The sequence below is a fragment of the Gigantopelta aegis genome, chromosome 6, assembly GCF_016097555.1.
Source record: "Gigantopelta aegis isolate Gae_Host chromosome 6, Gae_host_genome, whole genome shotgun sequence".
Classification (NCBI taxonomy): Eukaryota; Metazoa; Mollusca; class Gastropoda; order Neomphalida; family Peltospiridae; genus Gigantopelta; species Gigantopelta aegis.
In genome coordinates, this window is record NC_054704.1 from 2,645,632 (window position 1) to 2,673,374 (window position 27,743).

At 39.7% G+C, this 27,743-nt stretch overlaps 1 protein-coding gene across 1 annotated transcript in view; it reads right to left on the reverse strand.

Moving 5' to 3' along the window:
* LOC121376527 (hillarin-like) overlaps positions 1-22,092 on the reverse strand; it is a 29,125-nt gene extending 7,033 nt beyond the window's left edge. Inside the window, exons 1-5 of the mRNA XM_041504433.1 lie at positions 21,904-22,092; positions 11,926-12,048; positions 10,936-11,046; positions 9,451-9,553; positions 8,641-8,800 (exon numbers count right to left, since the gene is read on the reverse strand). Coding sequence (XP_041360367.1) covers positions 8,641-8,800; positions 9,451-9,553; positions 10,936-11,046; positions 11,926-12,048; positions 21,904-22,092 — 686 coding nt within the window. The remainder of the gene's footprint in view (positions 1-8,640; positions 8,801-9,450; positions 9,554-10,935; positions 11,047-11,925; positions 12,049-21,903) is intronic.
* Positions 22,093-27,743: the final 5,651 nt, after the last annotated feature.

Here is a 27,743-nt window from a genome sequence, read left to right on the forward strand (position 1 = left end):
GTTCGGTCTAAACTTGATTATAGGTGCATTGTGTATGGGTTAACACGTAAGTCTTACTTGCAAATCCTAGAACCTATACACAACCAGGGACTTGGGCTTTGCCTTGGTGCTTTCAAAACATCTCCTGTGGAGAGCTTGTACGTCGATGCACACGAACCAAGTTTGGGTGGTAGACGTGCAAAGCTTTCTCTGCAGTATGCTACACAGATTAAATCAATGCCAAAACATCCTGCACACAATGCGGTGTTTGATAATAAATATGTGAAGTTATTTGATGCGATTCGAACATTTGGTCTTCGCATTAAGCAGTTTTTATCAGTTTCCAACATTGATTTAACAGACATTTTGGAAACGCCTTCATATTTTATGTTTCCACCTTGGTTATCAAACCACCAAAAATTGTATTCGATCTTGTGCATCTAAAAAGGATCGCACAGATGCAGTTATTTATAAACAGCATTTCATGGAATTCAAGAGAGGTACTGTGATTACATTCCTGTTTACACAGACGGATCACGGGATGGGAATTCTGTGGCTTGTGCTACAGTTTTTCCATCAGACGCAATAATTTGCATGAGATTGCCAGATTCAGCATCAAACTTTACTGCTGAAACCTGGGCAATCATTAAAGCCCTGGAACAGATTAAGGATTCATGTGCATCAAAATATATTATTTTTACAGACTCACTTTCGTGTCTCCAAGCTCCAAAGTACATGAAATTGGAGCACCCGTTAGTTGGAATGGTGATACGAAAGTGTCTTTTTATCAATTGCCAATAAAGATGTTATATTTTGTTGGGTACCCAGCCATGTTGGCATTAAGGGTAACTTGCCCCGTGTCCATGTTGGTGTCCCCTACAGTGATTTTAAATTTCATATTAATCAATATATCTTTTCGACTTTGGACGGTGCGGTTGCGAAAAAACTCCATTGTGTCAAGGCAGTCCTAGGAGAATGGCAGTCATCCTACAGGCGATGCAAGAAGGATGGAGTAGTCTTGTGCCGTGCCCGCATCGGCCACACATATTTGACGCATTCATTTATTTTAAAGAAGGACCCTCCCCCTCAGTGTGAACATTTTCAGTGTACACTGATTGTGCGTCACATTTTGGTGGAGTGTGACCATCTCAAGCCGACGAGAAATGATATATTTGACAACAGAAATGTCTTGGAATCTTTTAAATTCCATCCAGAATTAATTATAACGTTTTTAAAACACTTTGACTTAAATACAAAGTTTTAAAATATACTTACCTTGATTTTATGCATTGTATTATACTTTTCACCCACAGCTCCTTACACTGTGGTTTTACATAAATATATATAAATATTATTTTCATATACAGGTGATGCGCCAGTTCCTGATCACTTCCGGATCACTTCCGGATCACCTGCAGTTACCGATCAGTCTGTCGGTATATTCAATTTTTAGTCATTTCTGTGTACATTTCATTAAACAAATATTCAAACAAACAAATAATACATGTTTCTTGAAATTGTACGTAAAATAACTGTAACAGTATATAGTATTGGTTTATTTTAGACGGCGATACATAACCACTATTAAAACTTTACACGAACAGACGACATGAAAAAAAGAAGACGTTTAAAAAGAGAGATGAAGTTTTTGATGTTTTTCTTTTTATATCCTTTGAAATGTTATAGTACGAGTAGGGGAAACATATATAGATTGTGCATGACTAGTTTTATGGAAAGTGATGCTACAAACGACTTACTGTAACTCCTCAAAGGGGACACACTTGATACGCCAGTTGCGGATCACTCACAAAACGGAAGTATTTACGTTGTAACTGCCGCTAGATGGGGCGATGAACACAGGGTTTATCTCAAGACTCAAAAACGTTGAACACGGTAGAATTATTTTCTCCCACTCTCCCCCCCCCCCCCCTCCCCCCTTCCTTTATAACAATAATAATGATGATAATGATAATAATAATAATAATTATTATTATTATTATTATTATTATTATTATTATCATTATTATTTTCTTCTTAAACCTCTCTTGATTCGTCATTTTAACCACTAGTTCATAATAATTCGACTCTGTATGTCTCGGGGCCCATGACATAGTAGCCCTAGACTGTGATCCCATGGCCAGTCATCCTCTACAAAATATTATTTTAATCGTTGTAGGGTTTTTCTTGTATTATTTTTGTTTTCTACAGGTAATGACAATATGTATATAATGTAAAGACACGTATTTTATAAACTGAAACTACGATTTTAAGTGTTTGTCCACTTGTCTCTCACGTTATATTTGTAAGCCTACATGTAAATAGCCATTCGTACGAATACCAGCCGCAGTCATTCACAAATATGGCTAATATGAATAAAATGTAGTTTTTTAAAATTCCATTTTCGTTTAATTCGGGCAAAAATCAGTCTGCCCTGCCCCCTACAAAAATAAGAGCCCGTATGACCTGTTAGATCGCCAGTCTAGAATCGCTAAAATCAACGAAGTGAAAATCTCTTATTCGGCTTAATTATAATTCGCATTTAAACAGTCTGTACCACTATAGGGTGGATTATTTTTTTCAGTGGAATTTTTGTTTTACACAATCGCATTCTGATGCAGGAGAGTCAGTCGGTCACTGATCTGTGTATTCACACGGTCAATCTGAGCTAGCCCTAGCCTTTAGACCGTCCTTGAAAATAATTCTGTATTCAGGAGTAGATCCAGGAATTATTTTGCGGGGGGTGGGAGACTAACCAGAAAAGGGCAAATGGAACAACACGTCAGAAATAATAATTAATAATCCACTTTTGTGAGTGTTTAGTGTGTGTCACTATATTAATATATATCATTATTAACAAGGGGTCTAACCGTCCTGCTTCAAAATTATTTGCTTAATTTTAATATTTAAACGGGCGGATTATATCCGGCTAAAAAAAAACCCACCCCCACCACGTAGATAACCTGTAAAATTTATAATTTCGGACCCACCCCACCCCCCACCCCACCCCACCTAAAGCATAATCCACCCCTTTATTATGATAAATACTAAACAGTCCCAAAGTTGATATTTTGCTATGTCATTTCTTTCTATTTTCAAGCCTTTGTTCCTTTCACAAAGAAAATGTGACTTTTAAAAGTCATCAATATAATAATAATAATAATAATAATAATTATTATTATTATCATTATTATTATTATTGATATATACGATAATAAATGAAAACAATTATTTATTATTAGTAATAATAATATTAATTATTATTATTATTATATACTAAAATGCTTGTTGAAAGTACACAACGAAAATAAGGATCGCGCACCTTTACTTTTGACACACGCCCCGTGTAGCTGACGTCATGGGACGCCATCGTTGATTTTCAATCGATTTTAGAAATTGCTAATTAGGGGCGTAATCAGGGGGATGGGAACCCTATGGAGTTGCAAATGATCATAAAATATGTCCGGCAGGATCCACGAACGTGCTGAAAGTGCTAACATGTTGGAAATTGTGTTTTTGAAGGCGTAAGCCTCTATTTTTCGAAAGTGATCCGGAACTGGACAAAGTGATCCGCAACTGGCGTAAGTACGCCAGCTCGAACAACACTGTTTTTGGTGCCAAATGTTTACCTAAATTTACATTTTATATCACTGTTTATTTATATGGTTGATTATCTTTATTACCAAGAATTTCTTTTAAAGTCATACGCGCGCATGTTGACAGAATTCACAATTTTGTTTGAAGTGATCCGGAACTGGCGCATCACCTGTACTTTTGTGCTGGGGTGTTGTGACGGAACATGCTCTTAATTTTGTTTTCGCCTGTGGCGATATTAATTGTTTTAGAGGGCCGTGTGCAGTCCAATATGCACTTAAGCCCAGGTGGCCAGTAGTTACGTAATACCTCCGCGAGTGCGGTTTTTACAACCGTGATTTTGGCGACTAGGCATCATTAAGTCTGACCATCTGAGAAAAAAATACCGCTTGGTTACTGTGGAAATATACACATCATAAGATTCGGACCAGTCTGGGTTTTATAATAAATAGCTAGGATTTTAGAGATATCGGGGAGAAACATAAGGAAGGCTCCAGGGGATCGCTGTCCGTCCGGACTGGTAAATAATTTTATTTCTGCTCTGTTGTATAACCTTGATGTGATTGATGTGACTTTAAATATTTTAATACTGTATTATACCAATATTATTTTGACGGTGCTGCCGGTCATCTGACGCAGTATACTGTAGGCTCACCGTTCTGATATATATATATATATATATATATATATATATATATATATATATATATATATATATATATAAAGCTTATCCAGTCATCCTAGAGGACCTAGGTAAACTGTAGGTTATTGTCTTTATTGTGATAGGTACCAGTATTAATTCTGTGTTACAAGGTTACTGAATGGGTAGATAAGGGTTAATTAAAAATTAACCAGTTAGGAATAGAGTTGTAATTCCTTTATTAATTAAGTTCTCCTGGAAGCGTTTCTCAATTATCACACGTGTGGGTGTTGTGTCACGGTGAAGTGATTAGCATATTGTGTAAACTAGACACCTAGAGTGATCAGTTCTGGGTTGTTATTATTTGTTGTTAATTAACTACTGCGGCAGTACATTTGTCAGCGTAGGTTAATACAGATTCCAAAGTGTATTGTGTTTTTGTTGTTTTTTCTAGTGAACTAAACATGCTATAATAATATATACTTTATATAAGATCGTATCTCTGATCATACCTAGACGAGCCACACAGCGGGTATAACTGCCTGTTACAGAGAGATCTAATAGATATACAGTTAGGAGAGATATTTGGACAATCGTGTTTCATTCAGTTACGGGGTATTACAGGATCCCCGTGACAGGTGTCGTTAAACATTCATTCATTCCATTCCATTCCATTCCATTGTCTGTACCTCACACCCTGATTTTATATCACAAGAAGGGCGATATATATCTTAGTCGGTAAAGCGCTCGCCTGAGGTGCTTGCGTCGTACGATCGAATCACACACACACACACACACACACACACACACACACACACACACACACACACACACACACACACACACACACAGACACACACACACACACAGACACACACACACACACACACACACACACACACACACACACACACACACACGCATGCATGCATACATACATATATATATATATATATATATTTATTTATTTCTCATTGAGAAATTATTATGCATTGGTTTAACGTATACTACTACTATTGCACGATTTGACGTCAACAAACCAGTCACCTTGTCGGTACTAAATATGACGTCATCAAGATTTCGCAAAGCACAGCCAATCACTTCACGTAGTTTAAAGGGACATTCCTGAGTTTGCTGCATTGTAAGATTTTTTCTACGATTAAACTTACATATTAAATATATTTTCTTGTTTAGAATATCAGTGTCTGTGTTTAATGTGTTTCTGGTCATCTTAATATTAGTGAGAAGCCCAAACTGGATTTCGTTTTCAAATAATTTTGTACGTACGAAAAAATGTATTTTAGGAAATAAAATCAAATTTAACCCAGTACAAATATTAGAACGATCAGAAACATGTTTAATATACAGCCACTAATATTTTATTCAGAAAGATATATTTGATATTTAATTACAATCGTTAAAAAGTCTCTGTTAGTCGATAACATCGTAAACATTGCAGCAAACTCGGGAATGTCTCTTTAAAGCGTTGCGTTTACGTATTTCTGGTTTCAGTGTTAAAAGTGTAATAAAATGGGTTTTTTTACAGAATATATAGAACTTTGGGTTTTGCAAATTATCTGTGAACCGTGAATAAAAGTTAAAGCAATACCCAGAACAGTACAGTAGTTTACGTTGTTTCTATACACATGGACGTGTAGCCGATGTGGGCTATATCGAAAATAAAGGCTTTTTAAAAAAAAAACCCAAATAGCTGGGGTAATAAAGAGAATAACAAACTCTGTACCAGTTACTTGGAACTGGTGGTAATGGCCTATAGATTGACCGTGACCTTCAAGAATTACATTTATTGTACATCCGGGTCACAGCGGTCCAACTTTTCAGCGGTAAATACAACTAAACTTTGGAAAACTAAAGTTTAAATTGTTATTTTCATAAGAACATGAATGAGATTAGAATTTACTGTATATGTTTATTTAGATAATTTATTGAGATGTTAGTTTACACTAGTGATAGGGAAGTCGGGTGTACTTTTAACGTGACTAGCCCTACCCAGTCAAAAAGGGGGCGGGTCTTAGACGTGAATACCCTTCCAGCATGCTGATTTTAAAAACACGCTGACTTTTCGCTGATTAGCAAAAGTTATAAAAAGGCAGTGTTTAACGCTGGCCGTCAGTCTGGCTTTACCCTTACATTAGGTGGGTTGGGACCCATTTTGTTTATTTTCAAAAATTGTGGGTTTTTAAATAAAGAGTTGGGATTAGATAGCCATTCTCACTAATAAGTAGCATCAATAAACATAATAATTATATTTGGCAATAATAATTAATTCGAAATTTATTATTTAGATACAGGTTAGCCCGCAATCTTGGACATAAGTGATATTATTCTGAGATAGGAATATGTACTCTATTGAGTTAGAAATACTGAAATAGAAGTTCAAGTGTAGTTTAATATTGCTGAAGTAGTAAAAAGTGAGATAGTTTACTCGGTGTATAAGAGAAGATAGTGTAGAAGTAGTGAAGAGTGAGAAGTATTGAAATAGAAGTTTAAGTGTAGTTTAATATATTGCTGAAGTAGTGAAAAGTGAGATAGTTCACTCGGTGTATAAGAGAAGATAGTGTAGAAGTAGTGAAGAGTGAGAAGTATTGAAATAGAAATTTAAGTGTAGTTTAATATATTGCTGAAGTAGTGAAAAATGAGATAGTTCACACTGTGTATAAGAGAAGATAGTGTAGAAGTAGTGAAGAGTGAGAAGTATTGAAATAGAAGTTTCTGTAGTTTAATATATTGCTGAAGTAGTGAAAAGTGAGGTAGTTCACACTGTGTATAAGAGAAGATAGTGTAGAAGTAGTGAAGAGTGAGAAGTAAAATATAGTTGAAGTAGATGTGGGTGATGTAGTGCCACCCTACTGAGTTTATAGCGTTTAAGTGGTAGTTGAGGGTGATGTAGTGCCACCCTACTGAGTTTATGGCGTTTAAGTGGTAGCTGAGGGTGATGTAGTGCCACCCTACTGAGTTTATAGCGTTTAAGTGGTAGTTGAGGGTGATTATAGCGTTTAAGTAGTAGTTGAGGGTGATTATAGCGTTTAAGTAGTAGCTGAGGGTGATGTAGTGCCACTCTACTGAGTTTATGGTGTTTAAGTGGTAGTTGAGGGTGATGTAGTGCCACTCTACTGAGTTTATGGTGTTTAAGTAGTAGTTGAGGGTGATGTAGTGCCACCCTGTGTAGTTATTAGAGTATTGAAGTGGCATAGTGATGTAGTGTCACTCTGAGAAAACAAATATAGTACTCAAATAGTAGTGAGAGATAGTGTAGTGAACTGTAGTATTAAAGATCAAGCAATATATTAACTAGCACATCTGAAGTTAGAGTATAAGTAAGTAGAAATTTAGTTATAATGGAAATAGTTGTGTAGTTGCATAATGTAGTTTAATGATAAAATAGGTAACCTAAATACTACTTACCTTAATGAATACATATAGCTGAGACAATATTAGTTTTTAGTAACATTTTGGTCAATGTGTATTACCTGAAAGTGCTTGTTGATAGCAAATACTGATTGATATACAAATAATATATAGTGCAGCGCAAGAAGCATTTTATTGAGACTGTTGGAACACTATTTACCCTTGTTGTTACATAATAAATGATTGAACTTTACAATTTTGTTGTGTCATCTTTGCCTTTTATAGTTATTTGGGAGTTTATTACCAGCCATTCACAAAACATTCAGAAGCCCGGTCGTCACGATAATATATATATATATATATATATATATATATATATATATATATATATATATATATATATATATATATATATATATATATATATATATGTATGTATGTATGTTATTAAAAAAGAAACTGTATTTAATGTTATTTGTATTTAACACCCCTGTGTGTACTGTAACCTCACCGTGGTGCAGGGGTGAAAAATTCTCGTTGAGAATGGCTAATACAGTACAACTCCCCTTTTGGGACACCTTGTTTGCCGTGAGGTGCAACCCGTGAAGATGGATGATGGGATCCTGGTGATTGAGTTGGGGCATACCTGCGGGTATGAGTTCTGACAATACATCACTTTGGCCCGGAGTTCATATAGACGGGTGGTCAGGAAGGCCCGACCTGATCAATCGGCTGGTGACGTCATGCTCGACAGCATACAACCATTTGCTTTGTTACATTTGCCACGAACAAACATTGTTTGAATGATCATTTGTATTTGGTGCTCTTGGGGAAGTGGCTAGGGTCAATGAGGTGATTTATCCTTTTTGATTGCCTGAGTATATCAACCATGTATCCCTGGCATGATTTCTTTGGTGGTTATCCGCAGCTTCATGTCCCCTTGTTGGACTCGGTGGTGGGTGGAGGCATGGTTGATGAATTATATGAATTATATCATGGCTCAAACCACAACACTAACTTTTGATGGAACCCTGAAAAGGGTCCACGCCGAAGTTGCGGACTCTTCGTCGTCAGATGAAGAGTCAACGACATTGCATGTCAAGAAATCGAAGGTTATTTCTTTGATATCCTGTCCAAGGTTTCTTGTCATCGGTTCTTCCGATGATAGGGTCTTGATGAAACTGTCGCCTTTTGCGATACAAAAAGGGCTTGAAGGCTTCGCTGGAGAGCCCAAAAGTGTTAAGAAATTGAGGAATGGCTCATTGTTGATTGAATGTTCAACAGAGAGTCATTCCAGAAATCTTCTTAAATCAAAAATGTTTTGTAACATTTCCATTAATGTTGGTCCTCATGGTACTCTTAATTCATCTAAAGGAGTAGTTCGATCTAGAGACTTGGAAGGAGTTAGTGAGGATGAGATTTGCGAAAATCTCTCATTGCAAGGTGTATTGTCAGTCAAGCAGATAAATGTTCGCCGGAATAACGCACTTGTTCCGACAAATACTTTGATCCTAGTTTTAAATGTCAAAAGTTTGGACACGGACATAATACATGTCGCAACACATTGATATGTGCTCGTTGTGGTCAGTTTGACCATGACAGCAAGGAGTGTCAAAATTATGTGATATGTACTAATTGTAAGGGGAAACACTTTGCGTACTCGCGAGAGTGCCCAAAGTGGAAAGTGGAAAAACAGGTACAACAGGTCAAAGTAGAAAAACACCTGTCCTTTACTGATGCTAGAATATTTGTAGATGCTTCCACACACGTGGCACCAGTGTAGCTATTCAAACTGACTTGACTTGGCCAAACAGTGAGGATAAATTTAAGAAGATTTCTGATCTTGAAAAGGTGCAAAAGCTGCTACTAACAAAGTTTCAAAATCTGCCCAGGTGTCTTTGGATTCTGAAAATCCACCAAGAGGCTTATCTTCTGGGGAGCCAGATCCCAGTAAGCCTCCGCCACGAAAAGACACTAAAAAACACAATAAGGATTCTTCTTCAGGACGACTTTTGGTCTTCGTATTCATCGGTTTTTGTTGCTTTCCAACATTGATTTAACCGACACTTTGGAAACTCCTTCATATTTTGTTTTACCACCTTGGTGCATTACAACACCTAAAATTGTGTTTGATCTTGCGCATCTGGAGAAAGACAGGTACCATGATTACATTCCTGTTTATACAGACGGATCACGGGATGGGAATTCTGTGGCTTGTGCTACAGTTTGGCCATCAGATACTATCATTTCCATGAGACTGCCTGACTCGGCTTCAATCTTTAGTGCTGAAGTTTGGGCAGTCATTAAAGCCTTAGAAGAAATCAAAGATTCAATTGTATCCAAATTTATTATTTTCACAGATTCACTTTCGTGTCTACACGTTTTACGCAATATGAAGCTGGACCATCCCTTAATTGGGATGGTGATACGAAAGTGTGTCTTTTTGTCCATTGCCAATAAAACACTGTATTTTGTTGAGTGCCCAGCCATGTTGGCATCAGGGGTAATGAAAAGGCAGATTCAGCTTCCAAGTCTGCTTTGGATTTGCCTTATGCTAGGGTTGGTGTACCGTATACTGATTTTAAATATAGTATTAACCAATTTATCTTTTTGACGTGGCAACATGACTGGGTCGGTGCAGTTGCGAACAAGCTTCATGCTATCAAGCCAGTCTTGGGAGAGTGGCAGTCCTATAGACAGTGTAGGAAGGATGGAATAGTCTTGTGTCGTGCTCGCATCGGTCATACATATTTGACCCATTCATTTATCTTAAAGAAAGATCCTCCACCTCAATGTGAGCACTGTCAATGTACTCTGACCGTGCGCCACATTTTGGTGGAGTGTAAGCATCTTAAAGAAACTCGAAAAGTTATATTTGGTGAATGTAATGTGATGGAATCATTTCGATTCCATCCAGAATTTGTTTTACAATTTTTACGTGATACTGACTTTTACTCTAAATTTTAATCTTATATATCTGTGATATTTGTATTTTTACACAGTTCTTTGCACTGTGTTTTTATTGACTCATGATTTTTTTATATTGATGTTGATCATCACTTCATGTTTTGACTTACCATATTTTGACACCCAATAGCCGATGTATTTTTCGTGCTGCGATGTCTTTTAACATTCATTCATTCATTCATTCATTCATTCATTTGTATTTAACATTAACAACGCATAATAAGAGTATGCAACTTAAATCCTGAATGTTGATATGATACATACCTCAACAAAATAGCCATTAATTTTGCAAACGACCTGGATTCTGCGCGCTTTAATCTCATTAAGTACCACAGTGGTGTCCCTTCTTCTATTGCTGACTTGTTTGTGTTATTTTCCTCCCTTGTTACCTGAGCTCCAACCCAACAAAACAGCGCCCATGCTTTCATGGCTTCCCGTCTAAGATGACCAGTCAAACGTTTTATCAACAAGATGAAGGTCGTATGGCTGTCGGCCAACACCTGCAATAGTATTCGTGATTACATATGTAATTGAGTTGCGAACCTGTAGGAACGGGGATATGTCTCTCCCCCCCCTCCCCCCCCCCCCCCCCCCCCCCCCCCCCCCCACACACACACACTTGAAACCATAAGACATTGCTGCAATAGAAATAATTTGTTCATCTCCCTTCAAACATATTTTCTAATAGCTGGATTTGAATTAGTATTTGTTTGATTTATACTGCCTGTTATCAGTCACAATAAAAAATAATACGATGATATTATGATCTCAGCTGTATATATTTCATTGGGCTCTTATCTTGTGCAAGTTTGTTTTCTAAGCTAGTCCTGAGAGTGGCTGTCCTACAGGCGGTACAGGAGGGCCAAGACCACCCTGTTACGGATCTCCTAGGTTACTGACGGTCCTCCTAAGGACGAGCGTCTGGTAGTGGATCATGGAAGCAATCACGACTTTGCCTAACATCCTTTCGACTCTGCCTTGTGACGTAGAGATACGATTTTAAACAAGGAATACAGTTTTGTGGTTGCGATTCACAATATATCTCAATAATAATATGGTATTGATATGATAATAATATGGTATTTTATAATAGATCACAATAATAACATGGTGTTGTTATCGTAACAGAATCCACAATAATAATATGTTATTGTTATTTTCACAACAATAATATGGTATTGTTGTCACAATAAATAAATAATAATTATGGTATTGTTTTCAAAATACATAATAATAAGAAGAATATGACATTTGTTGACGCGCGACTGATTTAGCTACCTCTATACTTGTAAATAACAATCTGTAATGTAATAACTGAAAGTGAATAATAGTTCACCTTTAACTAAATTTGTAATTATTTTACTGACAAATTTGCGTACTTTCATGGCATCATATGCGACCGCTTGTGTGTCATTATCTTCTCTGAAGATTTCTTTTCTTTTTGTGTTTGGCGGCTCGGGTTTCGGGTAGCTGGGTAGAAATTGTTTCACATCAACATATTTCTGAAATTGAAAACAAGATAGCATTACTTATTGAATTTGTTAACACCAGCAAAACGAGGGCGTGTATGTAGAAATACATCGATTCGCAAGAATTTCAAATAGTGATTCTTTGTGTAATTACAAAAAAAGAAGAACTCTATTAATGCTAATTGCATAATTTGTGTACATGTAACAACTGTTAACTGTTGATGTAATTATTAAAGTAGTGTGGACTCTTATGTAATTATTACTGTACGCCTAGTTCTTGACTGGTGACCATAATTTATTAAACTTGCTGTTGACTGTTTATGTAATTATTAAAGTAGCTATTGACTGTTAATACATTTTATTAAAGTAGATGTTGAATGTTTATATACTTATTAAAATTGTTGTTGACTGTTTATTTTATTATTTAAGTGGTATAAAACTGTTGATACAAATTATTAAAGTAGATTATTTATGTTATTAAAATATACTTACCTTGATTTTATGTATTGTATTATACTTTTCACCCACAGCTCCTTGCACTGTGGTTTTACATAAATATATAAAAATAATATTTGAATATAGTGTGTTTTAGTGCTGGGGTGTCGTTAAACATTCATTAGTTCATTCATTATTAAAGTTGTTGACTCTTCGTGTAATTATTAAAGTTGTTGTTGACTCTTCGTGTAATTATTAAAGTTGTAATTACAACCGTTAAAAAGTCTCTCTTAGTCGATAACATCTTAAACATTGCAGCAAAATTAGGAATGTCCCTTTAAAGTAGATGTTGATTATTTATGTAATTATTGAAGTTGTTGTTGACTCTTCTTGTAATTATTAAAGTAGATGTTGATTATTTATGTAATTATTGAAGATGTTGTTGACTCTTCGTGTAATTATTAAATTAGATGTTGACTTTTCGTGTAATTATTAAAGTAGATGTTGATTATTTATGTTATTATTGAAGTTGTTGTTGACTCTTCGTGTAATTATTAAAGTAGATGTTGACTCTTCTTGTAATTATTAAAGTAGATGTTGACTCTTCGTGTAATTATTAAAGTAGATGTTGATTATTTATGTTATTATTGAAGTTGTTGTTGACTCTTCGTGTAATTATTAAAGTAAATGTTGACTCTTCGTGTAATTATTAAAGTAGATGTTGACTCTTCGTGTAATTATTAAAGTAGATGTCGATTATTTATGTAATTATTGAAGTTGTTGACTCTTCTTGTAATTATTAAAGTAGATGTTGATTATTTATGTTATTATTGAAGTTGTTGACTCTTTGTGTAATTATTAAAGTAGATGTTGACTCTTCGTGTAGTTATTAAAGTAGATGTTGATTATTTATGTTAGTATTGAAGTTGTTGTTGATTCTTCGTGTAATTATTAAAGTAGATGTTGACTCTTCGTGTAATTATTAAAGTAGATGTTGACTCTTCGTGTAGTTATTAAAGTAGATGTTGATTATTTATGTTATTATTGAAATTGTTGACTCTTCGTGTAATTATTAAAGTAGATGTTGATTATTTATGTTATTTTTGAAGTTGTTGAATGTTGACACAATTTATTAAAGTTTATTTTGACTGTTTGTGTAATTATTAAAATAGGTCTTGACTCTTCGTGTAATTATTAAAGTAGATGTTGACTTTTCGTGTAATTATTAAAGTAGATGTTGATTATTTATGTTATTATTGAAGTTGTTGTTGACTCTTCGTGTAATTATTAAAGTAGATGTTGACTCTTCGTGTAATTATTAAAGTAGATGTTGACTCTTCGTGTAATTATTAAAGTAGATGTTGACTTTTCGTGTAATTATTAAAGTAGATGTTGACTCTTCGTGTAATTATTAAAGTAGATGTTGATTATTTATGTTAGTATTGAAGTTGTTGTTAACTCTTCGTGTAATTATTAAAGTAGATGTTGACCTTTCATGTAATTATTAAAGTAGATTTTGATTATTTATGTTATTATTGAAGTTGTTGTTGACTCATTGTGTAATTATTAAAGTAGATGTTGATTATTTATGTTATTATTGAAGTTGTTGTTGAATGTTGACACAATTTATTAAAGTTTATTTTGACTGTTTGTGTAATTATTAAAATAGGTACTGACTGTTTGTGTAATTATTAAAATAGGTCTTGACTGTTCATGTAATCATTAAAATAGGTCTTGACTGTTCGTGTAATCATTAAAATAGGTCTTGACTGTTTGTGTAATCATTAAAATAGGTCTTGACTGTTTGTGTAATCATTAAAATAGGTCTTGACTGTTTGTGTAATTATTAAAGTACTTGTTGACTGTTTATGTAATTATAAAAGTACTTATTGATTGTTGGTGTAAATATTAAAGTAGTTGTTGAGTGTGTAATTACTGAAGTAGTTAGTGATTGTTGATATAAATATTGCAGTAGTTGTTCACTTGATTAATTGCTAATATACTTGTCGATTCGCATGCTCCAGCTGTCGTACCTCTCTGTTAGATGACATTTTAAAATTTTCGTTTACACTTTCTCAGCATCAAGTTGACATGAAGCCCTGAAGGAGAAAAAACAAGCAATATTTTAATAAAATTCGTTGACTGTACCACACTAACGCATTGAAGCTAATATAATGAACATATAATGTTCATGTAGCTCTTGATATACATCAAAACGAAGAGACCTGGGTAGAGTGAAATGTGGATGTATGCAAATGATATGTGTGTATATTCCGGGATATATGTGTTTTATACTACGCCGGCGCTGAGCTACACACAATCGTGACATGTTTCCCTTTAAACGTCTGTATTTGAAAGATAACGAAATCGAGACAGGATAAATCACGACTGACAGATCTTCCATGGCCTGCTGTGTCAGATAAAGTTAAACGTTTGTTTAACAACAACACTTGAGCATCGGCTATTGGGTGTCAGACTTTTGGTAATTCATAGTCGCTACATTTTCCCCATTTGTGAAAAGGGATCGTTTTCATATGCGCCATCCCATAGACAGTACCTTTGGTATACCAGTCGTGTTGCACTGGCTGGAACGAGAAATAGCCCAGTTAGCTCACCGACGTGGAGCGATCTCAAACAGACAGGGCATAAGGTGAGCACTTTACCACTGGGCTACGTCCCGCCCCTAGTCTACTGTGTAAGATATGTTTGTCTTATTGTCGTTTACTGTTCAATGAATGAATGAATAAATGAATGAATGTTTCACGACACCCCAGCACGAAACATACATCGGCTATTGGGTGTCAAACTATGGTAATGCAAACAAATAAGGTGATGATCAACATCAATACAAAAATTCAAGATTTAAATAAAAACAGTGTAAAGAACTGTGCAAAAATACAAATACCACAAATAGATACTGACTTTTATTCAAAATTTCAATTTGTGCTGTATTGGCCATTCTCACGGTGAGGTTACAGCACGCGCAGGGGTTTACTGTTCATGTCTGACAACAAATCTCACCACTACTGTTTTTACACAGACCAGCATTCAAACATTAGTCTGCATAGCAGTTAAACCGGAATTCAAATATATTCGCATAATTTTAGAGTTAATAAAAACCGTGATTATTCCTGCTAACTGGGGACAGCCATATTATTTTGTTTTCGGTGCGTCCGGAATTCTAGCTTGGGGTTAAGTGACGTCAGCTCCTGTATGCACAGTGTAAACAAACGCAGACATTTACGACAAGGCGCTTCGCTTTTATCAACTTGTAAAACAACATAAATGACTTGATAATATAATAAAATAGTTAACTAAATATATTTCGATTTACACCAATAGAACGAAATAGAGTTATAGTATTTTTCTCTCGTAAAAAAATCAGAAGAAAAAATGCATATTATCAGGCCTATTAGTAGGGTACGTTGGAACAAAAACGACCACTCACGATGCCCAAGTTTCATTTCTTTGGGACTACGTAATTGGTCAGTTTTGTAATTTTAGATGGGAAAGTCTACTTAATAAACGGTTTTACAGAATTACTTAGTGTAATAAAGCAGGACGACCGATAATGTCCGTTACCATATTAGGGGTGGTCGGTTATCCCACGATACCCTGTGATCTTAATAAAACACACCTATATGTTTTGTTGTCTAAACACCTTGACTAGTGACCGTCCAAATATATACTAAAAATAGACCAATTAACTAACAAAACACTCCGATTATCATTTAAGTACGTGGGTTAATGTATGGATAAAACACAATACAGTTATTTCGATACTTGACAATGGTGGTTTATTTTGTATTGAAAAAATAATATATACTTATTGCTGGCTTACTGGGATGGATATTATTACAGAACATTGCGATGCATCCGCAAACATCAGATATGTTTTGTTTCTTCAGTTCTCAGACTAATTCCTGACGTGACACGTTAAGTATTACGTAAACACCGGCTCGCCAAAGGGCGTATTCACTGGGATGGTACAAAATGGCTGCGCCCGTTATATATAATAGCCGTCACACTTAACCGTTTTAATAATTAACTATAATATTATACTTGTGCATTAATGTGAATTATATATTGTTGAATATGCATACCAGTCCAAACGCCTTGCCCGAGCATTCTTTTAACAATATCAGGATTTGTGGTGACTTTCCTTCTGATTGGAGAAAAGCCATTGTGATTCCTATTCCTAAGCCTGGTAAGGATCCACCAAATCCTACCAGTTATCGCCCTATTGCTTTGACAAGTTGCATTTGTAAAACCATGGAAAGAATGATCAACCGTAGACTTGTCTGGTATACTGAGTCCCACAAATTGCTTACTAACGTGCATTGTGGGTTCAGGTCTAGACGTATTGCATTGCACTTTTCCCCACAGCTCCTTACACTGTTGGTTTACATAATTATATAAATAATAGTTTCATTTACTTACCATTTGTGACACCCAATAGCCGATGTGTATTTTTGTGCTCAGTTGTTGTTACAAATTCATTCATTCATTCATTCTCCATTAGAAGTCAAGATATAGCCTGTTCAAATCGTTAGTAGTTTACACGATAGTTACTAGCTTTGTGAACATTTGTCACTGTAAAATAATTATGAAAAACAATGTAGAACTAGTGTATGGACGAGTGTACGTATATGTGAGTGTTTTTGCGAGCACGTGCGTTTATGCATACAGTGTGTAGTATGTCATTCTAAATTAAATTCTTTACAAGACTAAAGTTACAATATACTTACCAACTGTTGATATTAAACGTGGTACGTGTTAGTTTGGTTAATATCTTATTCCCAAGAGGTGTGTATGGGTGGTGGTAGTGGAGGTGAGTAGGTTACTTCCTTCTTTTAAGTCGTGTAAACATACTGACAGATATCCCCGTGTTACGTGTCAATCGATTTTATAAATGACGTACGTACCTGACCTGTACTTACAACAGATCAACCTAGATACACATTAGAGATACCGACCTTCTGCAGAATGTCTCCAGTAGACTAACACACTTTGGAAAGGGGTAGGATGACATATCGTATTATAGTACCTGCACAAACAGTTGAGACTGTCACAAGGTACTGACCGTAAGGTTGGGGGTTGTTTGTTAGAGGGTTTTGTTTTGTTGGTGTTTTATGGTTTGTTTTTATTGTTTTGTTCGGGTGGGGGTGGGCGAAGGGGTTGATAACACATATTGTTAAAACACATATGTGTGATAAAAGTTTAAACACATGCGACTGAAAGCGTATCCAACTCGTCGTAAGATATATGGTATCTAACGGCCACCCACGTAGTATTCTCTATAATATTATATTCTCTGCTTCTGGTTTTAACAAACATCATTGCAAGCCGTCTCAAAAGCAGTTCAAGAAAAAAGCCCGTAATTTTATCCTCTAACTCGAAACAGCTAGGCGTGTGGTTTTGGTGGAGGAATGATTTGACCTTGAGACATTTGCAGAACTGCTGTATAAGATGAAAAGAAGAAAATCAGCTGACCTGAATGTGTAAAATGGTTCAAGTTGGTATGATAGTTTTAATACTTCAGATACAGATCGGTGGCTTTGGAAGTCTCGCAAAATGGCGAGGTCTTCATATATTGTTCTAATCCTTTATAGCCCAGGGCGTCGTTTTACAAAGCGACCCTCGCGCTGAGATCACCGTAAATGCATAAGGTAGCTGTGCTCCTAAAGGGACAGTCTTGAGTTTGCAGTCATTGTAAGATGTTTGCGATAACAGAGCCTTGTTGGTGACTACTATTTTATACTTCCTGTGTATGCTATGTGTTTATGTTAATAATATTAAAAGTCCCCTTACTTTCTGTGTATGCCATGTGTTTATGTCAATAATATTAAGTCCCCTTACTTTCTGTGTATGCCATGTGTTTATGTCAATAATATTAAGTCCCCTTACTTCCTGTGTATGCTATGTGTTTATGTCAATAATATTAAGTCCCCTTACTTCCTGTGTATGCCATGTGTTTATGTCAATAATATTAAAAGTCCCCTTACTTCCTGTGTATGCCATGTGTTTATGTCAATAATATTAAGTCCCCTTACTTTCTGTGTATGCCATGTGTTTATGTCAATAATATTAAGTCCCCTTACTTTCTGCGTATGCTATGTGTTTATGTCAGTAATATTAAAAGTCCCCTTACTTCCTGTGTATGCTATGTGTTTATGTCAGTAATATTAAAAGTCCCCTTACTTCCTGTGTATGCTATGTGTTTATGTCAGTAATATTAAAAGTCCCCTTACTTCCTGTGTATGCTATGTGTTTATGTCAAAGATATTAAAAACGATCGCCATTTTGGCCCAAAATATAGGATTTATCTGGCTTAGAATGTAGTTACATAACATATTTCAATTCATTCATGATTATTTTTCATAAAATATAACAAATTAATGTATACAATACAACTACCAGGGAGCGGGACGTAACGCAGTGGTAAATCACTCGCTTGGGCGCGGTCGGTCTAGAATCGATACCCATCGGTGTGCTCATTTGGCCATTTCTCGTTCTAGACAGTGCAACACCACTGGTATATCAAAGGCTGTAGTATGTGCTATCATGTCTGTCACAGTGCATATAAAAAAATCCCTTGTTACCAATGGAATAATGTCTCGGGTTTCCTGTTTGAGTCTATATGTCAGAAAGAAAAAAAGGAGGACCCCCCCCCCCCCCCCGATAATATAATCGCGGCCGACCTCATCTAATTGCGGCTGACCTGGTCTCGTAGGTAGATCTGATACAATAGACCTGGTCTCGTAGGTAGATCTGATACAATAGCCCTGGTCTCCTGCTGACAGCAGGTTTCAGTCGAGCCGGCGACGCGATCCAAGACGCTTTTCAGGTGTTCATATATCTTTTTTAAATCAAATCATATCGCTAGAGTGGTTTTGAATGAATGAATGTTAACAACACTCCAGCACAAAATAGGGATCGGTTATTGGGTGTCAGACAACGAGTTGTTTTATTCAGATATCAAATTTCACAGTTCTATATAGATGTAGGGCAGTGTGTGTGTGTGTGTGTGTGTGTGTGTGTGTGCGTGTGTGTGCGTGCGTGTATGTCGAATGTTGCATTTCTTCATGAAAGCGTACCCACTTATATCAGCACAACCAGTATCTCACAAACATGTAGCGAAAAGACCAGTCACAAGACGTTGTGAAAAGACCAGTCACAAGACGTAGTCACAAGACGTAGTCACAAGACGTAGTCACAAGACCAGTCGCAAGACTTTGTGAAAAGACCAGTCACAAGACGTAGCGAAAAAACAGTCAAAAGACGTAGTGACAAGACCAGTCACAAGACGTAGTGGCAAGACCAGTCACAAGACGTAGTCACAAGACCAGTCACAAGACGTAGTCACAAGACGTAGTCACAAGACCAGTCACAAGATGTAGTCACAAGACGTAGTGGAACACGAAACTGTTTTTAATATGAATCATTTTTATACGCCCGTCTATAATGGGTCGTATTATGGTATGGCGTTGTCCGTCCTTCTGTCCGTCCGTAGGGAAGGTCCGTCCGCTTGTTAACTTTTTCTTGTCCGGACTCATATCTTGCATACAGGACCATCAAACCTGACATGTAGGAAGAACTTGGGATGGCGGTGTGTCGCGTACTATTTCTAGGTCACTATTACAAATCGCATACAAATACTAGGTCACTGTGATACAAATAAATCATATAATTTTTCTATATTCTGAACATCATAGAAAAATCTTCCTCAGCATTTGAAGAAAATGCTAAAAAAAATTTCCCTTTCTAACAAAGAACAATAACTTCATTATTCAGACAGAATCTTCTCCAATGGATACAGTATCATCAGTAGTTGGTCCAAAACAAACTGTTCAACCATCCCATTGCAAACATTTTATATAATTAGAATTTAATCATACCCGTAACATATTTATTAATATCTATGATCTTCATTCCAACTCCTGACGGGCGTATCAGGTAGTCTTTGTTATAATTACCATAGTTTGACACCCAACATACGATGTATTTTTCGTTAAACATTCATTCATTCATCCATTCATTTTTATAAATACACAACCACCGTATACTGCAGGCAAAAAGATATTACTAATAATTATGTTGTCAATTGTTTGTGGTGAAGTATATATCTGTTTGTACTCACCAGCGAGTGATCCGTATAGGTACGAATGTACGTGTTCAGCCACTAAACCAATGACGATACATCTGCCACATGGTGAATTACCTGCAAGCACAGCATTCTTTTGTTCTTTTACCGGGACCCTGGAAAGAACTTCCCTGTTCTAATGTTGCACGGAGGAATCAGTCACGTGCGTTCTGGTCAGATAAAGACACGAGTTAATTGAAATGCGTAATCACGTTTCTAAGATATGTTTCAATGAAAGGAGATTAACGTTCGTGAATCTCGCTGCTGCCACATATGCTACTCCTATTGAGAAAGCAGCAAGACATGTTTTATATGCATTTTTCATAGACATACCTCGGCATTTGATATACCAGTCGTCAGCATTTGTTGAGACGCATACAAACCAGAAACTTCAAATATAATTCATCATCAAACAGCCACGAACTTTAATTATTTAAAATTTAAAATAATGTTGAGTAATATACGAACACAACAGAGATATAGAGTAAAGTTTGTTTTGTTTACCAACACAACTAGGGCACATTAATTAATTAATAATCGACTTTTGCAAGTCAGACATTTGGTAATTCTAGCAGGTAGTCTACAGAGAATACTCACTTCATTTATCCATTGGCATCAGTTCGTGGGGAAGATAAGTGAAAACAAATCGTTCATTTGGCATGAGTAACCGTTTTGGACCACATATTAACGAAACCCCGTTGGCCACTCAAAACTTCAAAATGGCCGCCATGTTTCAATATAGCGTCCATTCCCAACAGAGAAATCCCATAACCAGCATAAAAGTTGATCCTATAGACCGATTTTGATGATCTTTGCATCAAACCAAACCATATTTATTTAACATGCTGAAATCAAATGTGTAACTTTAAACTATCTCAGAAGCTTTTTTGCTTGTTTCTTGTGGATTATAAGAAAAAGTTTAAAAAGAAAAGAAAAACGAGATCGCCTCTTTTCAACAAAATTGTTTTAACCACAGATTAACTTACAGTTGGATAACACCGTGAACTGTAATAAAACTCAGGGCATCATAATCGTCCTGTCTATAAATATAGTATAGGCATCATTTTCCTGCAAGCCTAGAGTCTGAGATAATTACACATGTCCACGTATCGTCACATCGGCACTTATAGAGCGCTGTGCATTGCAGGCCACAACATTAGCACTTGTACCTGCCACAAAATTGTGTCTTCCAAGCACACTTTGTGAGATCTTGGTAGCTCTGGACAATGGGTGGGAGCATTGTCCAGAAGATCTGCCACAGGTCACCATGCTTTGTCCATCCCCAGTCTGCCGGAATGTGGGCTTCTGACTGACTCACTGTCGACTCCAGATGCAACAAGCCTGATAGGTTGCGCGCTTGGCATATAGGAGAGTAGCTTGAGTTGGCAGAATGTTTTCGAGCAAACATTCATAGTGTAGGACTTGTGATACATAGTTAACACGAATGTCTCGATGATCTTTAGGTCACAGTCCTCCTCTGTCGGATGGGTACTTCTCATTCCTACAAAAGAAAGACAGAGACGACGTCACAACCAGTGATGGCATGGAAGAAACGACTTCTTGTTTTTTCTAGACCTACCGAGGATAATTAAAGGCATGCACATAAATCAACCTCAAGATGCCCCCGTGGCCAAATAATGTTCACAGCTACCGCAGGCCAATCTCCTGTAGCGATGGCAGACCACTGGCTGCTATATCTGTCTCCTGTAGCGATGGCAGACCACTGGCTGCTATATCTGTCTCCTGTAGCGATGGCAGACCACTGGCTGCTATATCTATATCCTGTAGGGATGGCAGACCACTGGCTGCTATATCTGTCTCCTGTAGGGATGGCAGACCACTGGCTGCTATATCTATCTCCTGTGGGGATGGCAGACCACTGGCTGCTATATCTGTCTCCTGTAGGGATGGCAGACCACTGGCTGCTATATCTGTCTCCTGTAGGGGGATGGCAGACCACTGGCTGCTATATCTGTCTCCTGTGGGGATGGCAGACCACTGGCTGCTATATCTGTCTCCTGTAGGGATGGCAGACCACTGGCTGCTATATCTGTCTCCTGTAGGGATGGCAGACCACTGGCTGCTATATCTGTCTCCTGTAGGGATGGCAGACCACTGGCTGCTATATCTGTCTCCTGTAGGGATGGCAGACCACTGGCTGCTATATCTGTCTCCTGTAGGGATGGCAGACCACTGGCTGCTATATCTGTCTCCTGTAGGGATGGCAGACCACTGGCTGCTATATCTGTCTCCTGTAGGGATGGCAGACCACTGGCTGCTATATCTATATCCTGTAGGGATGGCAGACCACTGGCTGCTATATCTGTCTCCTGTAGGGATGGCAGACCACTGGCTGCTATATCTGTCTCCTGTAGGGATGGCAGACCACTGGCTGCTATATCTGTCTCCTGTAGGGATGGCAGACCACTGGCTGCTATATCTGTCTCCTGTAGGGATGGCAGACCACTGGCTGCTATATCTGTCTCCTGTAGGGATGGCAGACCACTGGCTGCTATATCTGTCTCCTGTAGGGATGGCAGACCACTGGCTGCTATATCTGTCTCCTGTAGGGATGGCAGACCACTGGCTGCTATATCTGTCTCCTGTAGGGATGGCAGACCACTGGCTGCTATATCTGTCTCCTGTAGGGATGGCAGACCACTGGCTGCTATATCTGTCTCCTGTAGGGATGGCAGACCACTGGCTGCTATATCTGTCTCCTGTAGCGATGGCAGACCACTGGCTGCTATATCTGTCTCCTGTAGGGATGGCAGACCACTGGCTGCTATATCTGTCTCCTGTAGGGATGGCAGACCACTGGCTGCTATATCTGTCTCCTGTAGGGATGGCAGACCACTGGCTGCTATATCTGTCTCCTGTAGGGATGGCAGACCACTGGCTGCTATATCTGTCTCCTGTAGGGATGGCAGACCACTGGCTGCTATATCTGTCTCCTGTAGGGATGGCAGACCACTGGCTGCTATATCTGTCTCCTGTAGGGATGGCAGACCACTGGCTGCTATATCTGTCTCCTGTAGGGATGGCAGACCACTGGCTGCTATATCTGTCTCCTGTAGGGATGGCAGACCACTGGCTGCTATATCTGTCTCCTGTAGGGATGGCAGACCACTGGCTGCTATATCTGTCTCCTGTAGGGATGGCAGACCACTGGCTGCTATATCTGTCTCCTGTAGGGATGGCAGACCACTGGCTGCTATATCTGTCTCCTGTAGGGATGGCAGACCACTGGCTGCTATATCTGTCTCCTGTAGGGATGGCAGACCACTGGCTGCTATATCTGTCTCCTGTAGGGATGGCAGACCACTGGCTGCTATATCTGTCTCCTGTAGGGATGGCAGACCACTGGCTGTGCTATATCTGTCTCCTGTAGGGATGGCAGACCACTGGCTGCTATATCTGTCTCCTGTAGGGATGGCAGACCACTGGCTGCTATATCTGTCTCCTGTAGGGATGGCAGACCACTGGCTGCTATATCTGTCTCCTGTAGGGATGGCAGACCACTGGCTGCTATATCTGTCTCCTGTAGGGATGGCAGACCACTGGCTGCTATATCTGTCTCCTGTAGGGATGGCAGACCACTGGCTGCTATATCTGTCTCCTGTAGGGATGGCAGACCACTGGCTGCTATATCTGTCTCCTGTAGGGATGGCAGACCACTGGCTGCTATATCTGTCTCCTGTAGGGATGGCAGACCACTGGCTGCTATATCTGTCTCCTGTAGGGATGGCAGACCACTGGCTGCTATATCTGTCTCCTGTAGGGATGGCAGACCACTGGCTGCTATATCTGTCTCCTGTAGGGATGGCAGACCACTGGCTGCTATATCTGTCTCCTGTAGGGATGGCAGACCACTGGCTGCTATATCTGTCTCCTGTAGGGATGGCAGACCACTGGCTGCTATATCTGTCTCCTGTAGGGATGGCAGACCACTGGCTGCTATATCTGTCTCCTGTAGGGATGGCAGACCACTGGCTGCTATATCTGTCTCCTGTAGGGATGGCAGACCACTGGCTGCTATATCTGTCTCCTGTAGGGATGGCAGACCACTGGCTGCTATATCTGTCTCCTGTAGGGATGGCAGACCACTGGCTGCTATATCTGTCTCCTGTAGGGATGGCAGACCACTGGCTGCTATATCTGTCTCCTGTAGGGATGGCAGACCACTGGCTGCTATATCTGTCTCCTGTAGGGATGGCAGACCACTGGCTGCTATATCTGTCTCCTGTAGGGATGGCAGACCACTGGCTGCTATATCTGTCTCCTGTAGGGATGGCAGACCACTGGCTGCTATATCTGTCTCCTGTAGGGATGGCAGACCACTGGCTGCTATATCTGTCTCCTGTAGGGATGGCAGACCACTGGCTGCTATATCTGTCTCCTGTAGGGATGGCAGACCACTGGCTGCTGTAGGGATGGCAGACCACTGGCTGCTATATCTGTCTCCTGTAGGGATGGCAGACCACTGGCTATATCTGTCTCCTGTAGGGATGGCAGACCACTGGCTGCTATATCTGTCTCCTGTAGGGATGGCAGACCACTGGCTGCTATATCTGTCTCCTGTAGGGATGGCAGACCACTGGCTGCTATATCTGTCTCCTGTAGGGATGGCAGACCACTGGCTGCTATATCTGTCTCCTGTAGGGATGGCAGACCACTGGCTGCTATATCTGTCTCCTGTAGGGATGGCAGACCACTGGCTGCTATATCTGTCTCCTGTAGGGATGGCAGACCACTGGCTGCTATATCTGTCTCCTGTAGGGATGGCAGACCACTGGCTGCTATATCTGTCTCCTGTAGGGATGGCAGACCACTGGCTGCTATATCTGTCTCCTGTAGGGATGGCAGACCACTGGCTGCTATATCTGTCTCCTGTAGGGATGGCAGACCACTGGCTGCTATATCTGTCTCCTGTAGGGATGGCAGACCACTGGCTGCTATATCTGTCTCCTGTAGGGATGGCAGACCACTGGCTGCTATATCTGTCTCCTGTAGGGATGGCAGACCACTGGCTGCTATATCTGTCTCCTGTAGGGATGGCAGACCACTGGCTGCTATATCTGTCTCCTGTAGGGATGGCAGACCACTGGCTGCTATATCTGTCTCCTGTAGGGATGGCAGACCACTGGCTGCTATATCTGTCTCCTGTAGGGATGGCAGACCACTGGCTGCTATATCTGTCTCCTGTAGGGATGGCAGACCACTGGCTGCTATATCTGTCTCCTGTAGGGATGGCAGACCACTGGCTGCTATATCTGTCTCCTGTAGGGATGGCAGACCACTGGCTGCTATATCTGTCTCCTGTAGGGATGGCAGACCACTGGCTGCTATATCTGTCTCCTGTAGGGATGGCAGACCACTGGCTGCTATATCTGTCTCCTGTAGGGATGGCAGACCACTGGCTGCTATATCTGTCTCCTGTAGGGATGGCAGACCACTGGCTGCTATATCTGTCTCCTGTAGGGATGGCAGACCACTGGCTGCTATATCTGTCTCCTGTAGGGATGGCAGACCACTGGCTGCTATATCTGTCTCCTGTAGGGATGGCAGACCACTGGCTGCTATATCTGTCTCCTGTAGGGATGGCAGACCACTGGCTGCTATATCTGTCTCCTGTAGGGATGGCAGACCACTGGCTGCTATATCTGTCTCCTGTAGGGATGGCAGACCACTGGCTGCTATATCTGTCTCCTGTAGGGATGGCAGACCACTGGCTGCTATATCTGTCTCCTGTAGGGATGGCAGACCACTGGCTGCTATATCTGTCTCCTGTAGGGATGGCAGACCACTGGCTGCTATATCTGTCTCCTGTAGGGATGGCAGACCACTGGCTGCTATATCTGTCTCCTGTAGGGATGGCAGACCACTGGCTGCTATATCTGTCTCCTGTAGGGATGGCAGACCACTGGCTGCTATATCTGTCTCCTGTAGGGATGGCAGACCACTGGCTGCTATATCTGTCTCCTGTAGGGATGGCAGACCACTGGCTGCTATATCTGTCTCCTGTAGGGATGGCAGACCACTGGCTGCTATATCTGTCTCCTGTAGGGATGGCAGACCACTGGCTGCTATATCTGTCTCCTGTAGGGATGGCAGACCACTGGCTGCTATATCTGTCTCCTGTAGGGATGGCAGACCACTGGCTGCTATATCTGTCTCCTGTAGGGATGGCAGACCACTGGCTGCTATATCTGTCTCCTGTAGGGATGGCAGACCACTGGCTGCTATATCTGTCTCCTGTAGGGATGGCAGACCACTGGCTGCTATATCTGTCTCCTGTAGGGATGGCAGACCACTGGCTGCTATATCTGTCTCCTGTAGGGATGGCAGACCACTGGCTGCTATATCTGTCTCCTGTAGGGATGGCAGACCACTGGCTGCTATATCTGTCTCCTGTAGGGATGGCAGACCACTGGCTGCTATATCTGTCTCCTGTAGGGATGGCAGACCACTGGCTGCTATATCTGTCTCCTGTAGGGATGGCAGACCACTGGCTGCTATATCTGTCTCCTGTAGGGATGGCAGACCACTGGCTGCTATATCTGTCTCCTGTAGGGATGGCAGACCACTGGCTGCTATATCTGTCTCCTGTAGGGATGGCAGACCACTGGCTGCTATATCTGTCTCCTGTAGGGATGGCAGACCACTGGCTGCTATATCTGTCTCCTGTAGGGATGGCAGACCACTGGCTGCTATATCTGTCTCCTGTAGGGATGGCAGACCACTGGCTGCTATATCTGTCTCCTGTAGGGATGGCAGACCACTGGCTGCTATATCTGTCTCCTGTAGGGATGGCAGACCACTGGCTGCTATATCTGTCTCCTGTAGGGATGGCAGACCACTGGCTGCTATATCTGTCTCCTGTAGGGATGGCAGACCACTGGCTGCTATATCTGTCTCCTGTAGGGATGGCAGACCACTGGCTGCTATATCTGTCTCCTGTAGGGATGGCAGACCACTGGCTGCTATATCTGTCTCCTGTAGGGATGGCAGACCACTGGCTGCTATATCTGTCTCCTGTAGGGATGGCAGACCACTGGCTGCTATATCTGTCTCCTGTAGGGATGGCAGACCACTGGCTGCTATATCTGTCTCCTGTAGGGATGGCAGACCACTGGCTGCTATATCTGTC